General features: G+C 42.6%; 1 protein-coding gene across 1 annotated transcript; it reads left to right on the forward strand.

Moving 5' to 3' along the window:
* Positions 1–1310: 1310 nt before the first annotated feature.
* LITAF (lipopolysaccharide induced TNF factor) lies at positions 1311–9127 on the forward strand. The gene is made up of 4 exons (XM_084216329.1): positions 1311–1425; positions 5417–5599; positions 5992–6148; positions 6465–9127. The coding sequence occupies exons 2-4, from the start codon at positions 5422–5424 to the stop codon at positions 6571–6573; spliced, it is 444 nt and encodes a 147-aa protein (XP_084072455.1). The 5' UTR covers positions 1311–1425; positions 5417–5421; the 3' UTR covers positions 6574–9127.
* The last annotated feature ends 923 nt before the right edge of the window (positions 9128–10050 follow it).

Below are 10050 nucleotides of genomic sequence, written 5' to 3' on the forward strand. Positions count from 1 at the left end.
TGACTTCTGTGTAATTTTCCACACACAAGTACTGTGGTGACCTGGTCAGCCACTGGCTGACTAAAGCTGATGCCATCCATTTCACCCAATGCCATCCAGCAAAAGGACTGGAAAGGCAGAATTAGCAAATGGTGAGCAGGGTGAGAAGAAGGATGGATAGTGAGAGGAAATACACTCACGTACCAGTAAATGGGTGCCAACTGCCTACTTGGACATCAGGGGGAAACAGTAGTAGGGCAAAAAGGAGAAATGTTACTGGGGTCCCCAAGGAGGAGGACGGGCCTCCTGTTGTGTGATTTCTTGATAATGGTGTAAATTTATTCATCTCTAAGTCTAGTTCTAATCTCAGTGCTGATGAATCACACTCCACACTCCTCTCCCTAAATCAGGGGGACTGGAGCATTCATGCCCTCAGTACTCTCAACATCTGATGACATCCCCAAGCACCCATACTTCCAGGTGATTCAATAGAGTACTGTGACTGCAGAGCTTCCTGTTGGGTTTATCATCACGTTGGGTAAACTTCTTTCATCCTATAAAACCTGACTCCTTGCTCCGGGATGGATTTGAATTAAAGCTTTATGTGTGTTCCTTAGGGCAAGGTTCAAGAAGAGATTTAAATACAAAACTAGGACTTTGATGGATTTTAGATGTTTTCAGCCAAAAAGCCTTATGAACTGTCCCTGCTGATAGTTCTCAGGGGTTATGAAGTCCCTTCAGTCTAAGGTAGATTGACACAAACCAGCATGTGGAGCAGTCCCTTTTGAAGCCCATTTAGGGATCTGGCCATAATTTACTTTTGTGTTATCCTGGAGCTGGATAGAGGAACAACAGACATACTCTTGTGTTTTCCAAAGACTGAATCCAATTCAGTTGCTCGTAAAGGCACTACCTAAAATCACTGAATCTTGAACTTGAAAGTTTTGTTGATAATTTTATGTGTTGTTGTATGTTGTCTGAAATATCTATCTGGTAAGTAAAGGTAAAGTGATTTCCTTGCAGTGTTACAGAACGTGGTGCTTGGCTGCGCTGCTGACGGGGCAGTTGAAGATTACTGGTTTAATCTGAGCGAGCTCTTGGCGAAAGCCGCGGAGTTCCCGATGGCAGTGACTGCGAAATGCGCCAGGAGTGCCTGTACTTCCACAGGCTTTCCCCCTTCCCGTCCTGCCCAGACACGCCGCTGCCGGGAGCCGATGGCTCGGGGGAAGCGGCCGAAGCGGCTCCCGGGCAGGGCCCGGCCGGGGCCAGCGGAGCGCCCTCCCGAGCAACCCCCGCGGCGCCTGCTCGCGGCTCTAGGGGGAAGGGGAGGAGGAAACGCGGGTGGGGACGGGACGGGACGGGACAAGCCCTGCTGACGGTGGCCGCGCCCGGGCGAGCGGAGACGAGCGGAGAGGCGAGGAGGGCTTGCGGGCACGGCTCGGCACGGTAAGGACTGTGCCACGCCGCCCGGAGCCTGGCGGTGCGGCGGGCAGGGCAGAGCGGGGGGGCTTTGCTGCTCCGGGCCCGAGCGCTGCCCTCCCCGGGCCGCTCCCAGTGCTCCAGTGCTCCGACGCGGCTGCGGGGAGTGGGAGAAGCCGCGGCTCTGAGGCTGGTCCCGCCCCGCAGGAGCCCCCGGGGCACCGAGGGCAGGTTGGGGCTTCGCGGGCCAGCGGTGTCCCGAGCGGCGCAGTACCGGTCCCGGTCCCGGGACGGTCCGGGAGAGGCCGTGGGCGACGTCTCTGCCATCGGCGAAGCGGGCGGGGGCCGAGCGAGGCCGGAGTTTCGCTTTCCCAAGTGTGGAAGGCGGAAGGTGGCCCTTCCCTTGGGGAATGCTCTCGGGATCCGCGCGGCAGCAGCTCCTCTCGGAGCGGCCCGGCCCTGCCCCGGGGAGGGGGTTGCTCACAGGATGAAGCTACTCACAGGATTATTCCAAAGCTATTGATTACTTGATAAAAGTAACTCTCTAGCCTCTGAAATCGCTGCTGCCGGCGGAACGCACCGCGCTTCTTCTTTTACTTCTACTTTTACTACTATACTTCTCCAATATAGAATTCAATGTGACCACAATGCTATTGGTTCTTCCTGAAATAGTATGTCAGAGTCTTTTTTGTTGTGATTACTGGATTTTATTCTCTCACAAATGCCTGGGAAATTTAAACAAATTTGAGATAGTATTTCTCAGCAGGTTGGTAAACTTGGAAGTCGTCCAGAGTTCAGACGAAGTTGGTGGTCCAAGAAGGTGCTGTGTTAGGGCTTTGCACTGCAAAAATCCGAGTGCTCTGCTAAACCTGTATATCCTGCTGGGTTGTTAAAAGCCTTCAACCTGTATTTCATTCTTGGTGTTGCTGACCGGTAGCTGTCTTAGACTCTGATGTGCAGGGAGCCCTCTAAACCACCCCTGGTGTTGGAGGGCAGCTTGGGATTTCTAGTGAAGAGGACTGCATAGGTATTGTTTAATTTAAGGATTAAATTGTGTCAAATTTTAGCAAGAGATTAAGGGAAGGGCATCAACAGATTTGTTCGGCCAGACTAGGTTAGGGTAGCTGTAATTGTGAGCAGTTCTTTACTGGATGGGTTTTTGGTTGGTTGGTTTTTTACATACCAAGCAGAGAGGTGGACTATTACCTTCTTTTTTCCTTGTCCCCAGCCTAATTTTCAGGATCTGGAGTGTGAAACACATTTGCACAGGCTGTATGAAGTGATGGTTCAAATAATTCTTCAGAGTTGACATTTAAAGCAGAGAGGACATTAGAAAAATGAAATTGAAAAGCTGAAGTTGTGGTTACGTCTACAATATTCAGTAATTTGAAGAGGCTTTTTTTGTAGTCCCAATGTCATCTTGATGTTTATTAGCAATTTTTGTTTCAATAGATAACTTTAAAGAATTCATACATGGTTTTAGTTTTTTACCATTCACTGTAGTACTTTGTACATGTTATTTGTGCTACAGATTTGAAATTTAAAAAAAAAGAAAAGGGATTCCACAAAGTGCTGTGAGCACCTGAGACCTGTTCATGTTTGTCCACAGAAAAAGGAAAAAAAAGTGAAAGTGCAGAAAAAGCACAGTGATCACTTTTAAACTGAAATGGTTGTTCAAAACCATTTGGTGGTAGGAATGAACATGCAGTGTAATTTAAAATCAGTAAATATCAATACTTGAAGTGTTTATGCTGGAAGTTCTATAATTTTGAAATCTGTGAAAGGGTGTTGTTCAATTTCTTACAACTTACTTGTCAAGTGAAGCAGAGCTGAGCAGCTGAAGTAACCCCACCTGGCAACTGAGCACCCCACAGCTGCTCACTCGCTGCACCCCTGAGGAAACTGGACGGGTGTGAGAAAACTCATGGGCTGAGATAAGAACTGTTTCATAATTGAAATAAAATAATAAGAAAAGTAATTACTTAATAGTTGTAATGAAGAGGAGACTGAATGAACAGAGGGAAATACAGTGCAGCAAATGAAGTAAATGAGAGCAATTGCTCATCAGCATCCAACCAATGTCCACCCAGTCCCTGAGTAGTATTTCCCTCCCAAAACCCTTCCTGCTTTTATTGCTGAGTGTGATGCTTTATGGTCTGGAATATCCCTTTGGTCAGCTGGGGTCAGCTGTTCTGGCAGTGTCCCCTCCTGGCTTCTTGTACATCCCCAGCCAACACCAGCACACCAAGTGGGAGCAGTAGATCGTGATTCAGCTCTGTAGTTTAGTCACAAGGAGAAAAGTTCTCTTTTCTAAAGAAAACAGAAGATCAGTGTTTTTTAAAGGTATAGCCATGAAATCCTGGTTGCTACAAAAACTTACTGAGTTTCAACATCTTTGACTGCTGTCCCGTTTCCTCTTCGTCATGCCAAAGCTGCAGTGTGAGTATGAGAAAAGTGGGAAGGAGCAATGTTTGTCTCAGGCTTACCACAGTTACTGCTCCAGCACCTGTAGGCATGTCTGTTCTTCTGTACCAGCTCCTGGCCACAGGGCTACTATAAAACGCACACTTGATTGAGTACACAATTTCCTTTCCACACTTCTGCTAAATCTGCTGGGAAGACTGTGGGCCTCCTGAAATACATAAACATTGGTGTTTGCTGGTGTATCACCATGCCTCCAGTGCAGCTGATTAGTCCTGTGTAACCTGGAAGAGTGAACAAACCTGTGACAAGTTCTTTATGGGAGTGTTTATAGACTTCACTGAAATCCTGATGAAAGCTGTATTGTGTGAGGGAGGTAATCACCAGTATTCCAGGGACTTTTCCATGCTCTGGGAGAGTGGAAAGGCTTGTGTCATTGTTGGGGACTTGTGTGCTGGGTCTCACCCAAGCTTTGTGTGGATGGAGTGACAGCAGTCCTAAACAGACACACCCGAAATTCTTTCTCTTTGCATGTTGTCTTTTGTACCTGCAAATTGCATCAGTGCAAGTTCCCTTCTTTTATTCATAGTAGTTCTATGAAGTTCTATTTGAGCTCCTATATAACCTTTATAGCACCATAGAAGTAATATTCCAAATATTACTGGCTTGCCTTTCCCAGACAGTACTGAGTGAAAAGACTTGCATGTGTACAGAGGGATAGTGTGCTGCAGCAGAATGGAGTTGGGCTCTTGGAGAGCTGTCTGTGATGGTCCTTAGGAGGAAGGGGAAAAGGGAGATGCTTGGTCAGCATTGATGCCACGAGACCTCGTTCCACAAAGAAAATGGTGGGCAGACTACAGGAAGTGGGTAGGTGGTGAGGAAGAGAGGAAGTCTGAATTGAACCCCAGTAGTTTCTTGGCGGTGGTCAGCATTCCTATCCTCTGCAACAAAATAACAATTGGTGGGAGGAAAATTTGACCTGCAAACTCATTAAAACATTGCTGAGAAGCAAAAATGGCAAGGGTAGATGTATTAGATATATTTGATAGTTGTAAAAGCTTTGAGTTCAGTTGGACATGCTTAATTGTTTGGATTTCTTTTTCCTTCAATACAATTATTTCTTCTTTCAAATTACAGCAGAGGTAAATAGTATTTTTAAAATATTGAAGTTTCACCACAAACCAGGCTTATGTTGGTTAGCAGCTACCATGTGGCCTATCATACTGTTCTGTTTTTCAGGTAAACAAGAGAGATTAGAAATAGTGTTCTTGGAGAATTATGAGACTTAGACTGTTTTGTATACTAATAAAGATGCCCCACCTCCCTGCTTTGGTATTTTTAATTTATAAAGGAAGAATTGGTGTGGGGGCAAAGTGTAAAAAATTCTCAGTGCAAAGGAATTGGGAAGTAGCAACAGCAAGAGTGAAAGATTAATATTTAATACTATCAGAAACAAATACCAGCCTATTGATTTTATGCTGGTAAAAGTCCCTTTTAATCTAGTTATCTTCTTGCTGTTGAGTTGAGCCTAATTATTTGTCAATTGCCATTAATAAATAATACCTTTTGTTATGATTTTCTCTCTTTTATGTTTTAGATATAATGTCTGCTGCAAGTGCCAATCCTATTCCATCTGCACCACCTTCTTATGAGGAAGCTGTAGGAATCAATGTGAACTATCCTCATCCCTATCCTGTCCCTGGCCCTGGACAGAAGCCAGATGGGAAGGGAACAAACCTTCCCCCACACATGGGACAGCCTCCACCAGCAAATAACCCCAGTAAGCCTCCAGAACTATTCTGTACCTCATGCTAAGGTGGTGTCAAAGTGGTTGTATAATAGGTGTTGTTAGAAAATGAAAAATTGTGGTTCATAGGTGTTCAATGCCTGCCAGAAATACTTCTGAAGAGAGAATAAGATGAATCAATTCCTGTGAATCCCTCAGTGTGCAGTGATATCAGTAATATCATTTGGCTTTCTGCAGTTTTTAGTGCAGCTTTATTTTTAGACAGTGTATTTCTGCATTAGGAAAGGCTATGGTTATTTCTGTCTTTCGTTGTGGATTTCATTGTTCTCAGCCCTGAATATTTCAGTAATACCTGGTTTAGAGGAAGTTGATTGCTACTCTTTTTTCCTGTTCCTCATGGAGTAACCAGCCATTTCTCTGCTCAGTTACTGTTCAGACAGTGTACGTGCAGCAGCCAGTAATGTTTTATGACCGCCCAGTTCAGATGTGCTGCCCTTCCTGTAACCAGGTGATAGTGACACGTCTCTCATATGACTCAGGAGCTTTGACCTGGCTGTCATGTGGTGGCCTCTGCCTGCTGGGGTAAGTCAACTCCAATTTGCACTTTTACCTTGACTTTTTTTAGCTCTAACACAGAGTTAAACAGAGCTCTCAGCTTTTCTTTCTCTGTGTGGGACCTGAGCCTTTGTGCTTCAATTAGCCTACATCTGCATCTGTGTCCTACCGGACCTTAAAGCAGCTCTGGAACATTACAGTAATGGACTCCATAGCCATGTGTGTTCTTCCAAAAGCTTATGGCACCAGTTTTACTGATTGCTTTTGAATGAAATACATTTTACCTTCTTGTGTGTATAAAAAGTGATAAAGCAGTGTTTTTCTCCTTTTTTTGCCTTTGCAGGTGTATAGCAGGATGCTGCTTAATTCCCTTCTGCATTGATGCCCTAAAGGATGTGGATCACACCTGTCCAAAATGCAGTGCTCTTGTTGGCTCTTACAAACGTTTATAGCCAGTGTCTATACGTTATTGATGAAGTTGTTTAGCACCTCTACAAGCCCTCTCAGAAGCTTTATGGAGACTTTCCATTTTTTCTGTGCATCCTGTCACTGGAAACCAATAAAAAGTAATGTTTATTACTAGGTGGTTTGAATACACAATTGCTTGAGAGGAGTCTCACATAGGTCTGTGAAAAGCATACCTAATCTGTATGGGCCACTCAGTCCAGCACCAATGGAGAGCAATCAAGTGTTTCCCTTTTTGCTTAATATAGAACAGCTTGGTGATATTCTTCAGTTAATCCTGTCTCAGGTGTGATGCACATTGTGCTTGCATTGAGACTGTAAATTCTCAGCACAGAACAAGAGGAGGACATGTATGGAGAACTATTTAGGCTCATGCTTTGGCAGCAGCACTGTTTATGAACTTGCAGGGAGTTGCCTCAGAGACAGGTGCTCCTCTTTGAAAAAAGAAATCTTTTGTTGTCATCTTTTCATGAGCGCTAGAATTCATTTTAAAACTTTTGTAGTTTGAAGAGAAGCAAACCTGAAGGCTTCTTCCTTCTTGGAGGTAGGTTTTCCAATGGACAATTCAGGTAGTTGTGCAAAAATGGTGAATGAATCTAGTATCTGAATTTTCTTGCCAGTTTCAAGTCTAGTCATGTCTGTAATCTGAAGTAAAGATGTTCATATAGAAGATATTTGTTCAGTGATTTTTGTTAGGCTGGAGGCTTTCTTAACTGCTGATTGAAAGTCTGTGAAGTGTTCTCTTCACGCCGGTGGAAATGCCCAGAGAACCTTGGTTAGAGCGTTGGAAAACTTCCTTGTACATTTACGTAAGTCAGCTGATTGACCATAAACAAACCTCAGCCTTATCTTAAGGCTCAAGTTCCACCTGAAACACATAAATAAAACACCCAGGCTTTTAGTTGATGATCTGTTCATTAATTATTGTTTCTTTATTAAGAAGGTAAAATGTATGTTAAGGAGTTTCTCTGATTTTTCTAAATTAAATGAAAGATGAGTTCTGCTTTTAGAAACTTTAGCTGGATATGCTTATTTAAGATGATAATCACAAAAAATTAGGGAATGAGGCTGTGAAGGTTTCTCTGAAGTAATTTCTGTGTCATAAACAACTGGATCAAACAGCATTTTGATGCACATTACAGAATCCAAATCACAAAATCAGCTGGGTTAGAAAAGGTCTTTGAGATAATTTCCAACCTGTGTCTTAATGCCACCTTATCAACCAGCCCGTGGTGCTGAATACCACACACAATCTTTTCTTAAATACCTCCATGGACAGTGACTCCACCATCTCCCTGGGCAGCCCGTTCCAAAGTCTGACCACCCTTTCTGGAAAAATCATCCTAATGTCCAACCTAAATGATACCTGTCTAGAAAAGGCAGACAGGTGTTTAAACAAGGCTGTGTTGGTAAAACTGTATTAATATCTGTAAAAGTAAAAAGCTAAAATAAATATAAATAAAAAATATTGCATTTACTGTTCTAGCCAAATGTGCCTTCTGTATATATTTGGCGTAAGTTAGTTTTTTAAAAGTCTTTCAACACTTTATGTTTGAAATCCAGTAATTTTGTAAATCATGTACAATCTCTAGGCCTTGTCTTAATTAGGTTTTGTAAACTGATGCTGTTGTGAGGCAGTCTGCAAGTGATTGAAGAGCTTCCTTGTGTATTTGGAAAAGGTTTCTGGTCTCCTCATGCCAAAAGAATGTACATCAGGAGCTATCACTGGCAAGAGGATGATGGAGATAAAAAGCTGATGGTTTTGTAGCTTTCCATGCTGTTGACGTGGTACCAACAAGTAAGTGCTTTTGTCTGCTGGTGCACCACCATAGTGTTCTCTGTGTTCTTGAAGGGCTTGGGTGGTGCTGCATTGAATTTTCTGTTCTGGTGACACAAGCAAGTCCTGTACCTTACTGGATGTCACAGAAAATGTGCTTCTTGTCAGTTTATTGTCAGAGCAAGACAGAAAGATGGAATGAAGCTCCCAGTGTTTCCAAGATTGGGATTTGCTTGCATGGTAGGAAGGATTTTTAATTCGTTTAGTACCATGTCAGTCTGGTCTGTATAATCCTGCTATATATTCATTTGGTAAGTCTTCCAGTTGTTACTACCTTAGCTCCCCTTTTCTCTCCAAAGTGATGGTTGGAAAATCTGAGGTGGTGGCACCAGAATGCAAAACACAAAACAAAAATTCATTTTGATTTATGTGGACAGTCCGTTGATTCTCTTCAAGTTCCTTGTATGGATTGAGAATAGGACACACAATGTTGGCAGCTCTTCCTTCCAGTTCAGCATTCTGCAAAGCTTTCTGCTGCCCCTTCTGTAGCTGTGTTTCCTTAAATGCAAAGCCTGTATTTGTTCTCTTGTGTATGGAATAATCTACAGACTCTGCCAAAGTAACCTGCTTTGTTAAACCCACCTTGGACAAACAAATGCAGGATATAACTTGCTTTGTGTGAAAGCACTTTGTGTTTGATTATGTTGACATTATTGTTTATTTTTAAAACTGACTCTATTTAAAATAAAACCTTTTCTTTCCTATCTACTGCTTGTACTTGGAAAATTATAATATTTGGAATGTTTCCAAACACATGGATGGCTGAAAAAAGAAAACTAATTACAGGGAGAAAGAGTCTCACCAAGTCTGCCAAGTCTGATATATGGCACTGTCTGCCTTGCAGACCAACTGTCCCCACACAGAGCCACACTGAAAATGTGTTGTTTTCCTGCAACTTGGGCCCTAAAAATATTTTTTCAATTAAAACTTCTGGGTAAAACTTTCACTTGCGATGCAACTAAACAAACACATATAAATGTGGCTCCACATTCACCTACCAGGAATATATATCAAATATCACTGTATTCAGTAGAAAAGAATCCCTGTTAATCATGTGAGAATACCCTACTTTCAATATTTTCTATATTTCTTTCAATATTCTTTCTATATTTTTTGGTTGGTTGGGTTTTTGGTTTTTTTTTTTTTTTTTGAGGTGTAGAAAGGTAGGAAGGTAACCTTAAAGGAAGGTAAGGTTAGTACCTCAAAAAAGTTTGTCTTAATGCATTAATATTTATTATTTTTATTAAGCAACTTTAGGGTTATTTTGGCAGTGAGTGTTGTATGAATAGTTTTTCCTTGGTAAGGTAAGATACAGAAGGAGCAGTGCTGGCTTTATGGACTCAAGCTGTTTTCACATAAAGAAGAAGCACAAGCCAGCTGAAATCCTCCAGCCTCACATTACAGATGCAGGTAAAACCTTCCCTACACCCACCTTCATAAGCTTTCCAGGATGACTTTGCTTTCTGTTACACTTTGACAGTGCTATTTTCATTAGGCTTCTATTTTTATTAGACAGAACTTGCACAATGTTCAAATTCTGATGAGGCTTGATCCAGAAAGAATAAAATTTGTTTTGTCATGCAAAGAGGATCCAAAATAAAAGTTGTTAAAACAAGTAAAAGGCAGC

The sequence above is a fragment of the Fringilla coelebs genome (assembly GCF_963513975.1).
Source record: "Fringilla coelebs genome assembly, chromosome: 16".
Classification (NCBI taxonomy): Eukaryota; Metazoa; Chordata; class Aves; order Passeriformes; family Fringillidae; genus Fringilla; species Fringilla coelebs.

Excerpts from the sequence above, each read along its gene's own strand:
- LITAF (XM_084216329.1), top strand. The coding sequence starts at position 5,422 with ATGTCTGCTGCAAGTGCCAATCCTATTCCATCTGCACCACCTTCTTAT. Across the intron at positions 5,600-5,991 it reads TCCACCAGCAAATAACCCCA|TTACTGTTCAGACAGTGTAC; the intron begins GTAAGCCTCCAG and ends TTCTCTGCTCAG. Across the intron at positions 6,149-6,464 it reads GGTGGCCTCTGCCTGCTGGG|GTGTATAGCAGGATGCTGCT; the intron begins GTAAGTCAACTC and ends TTGCCTTTGCAG.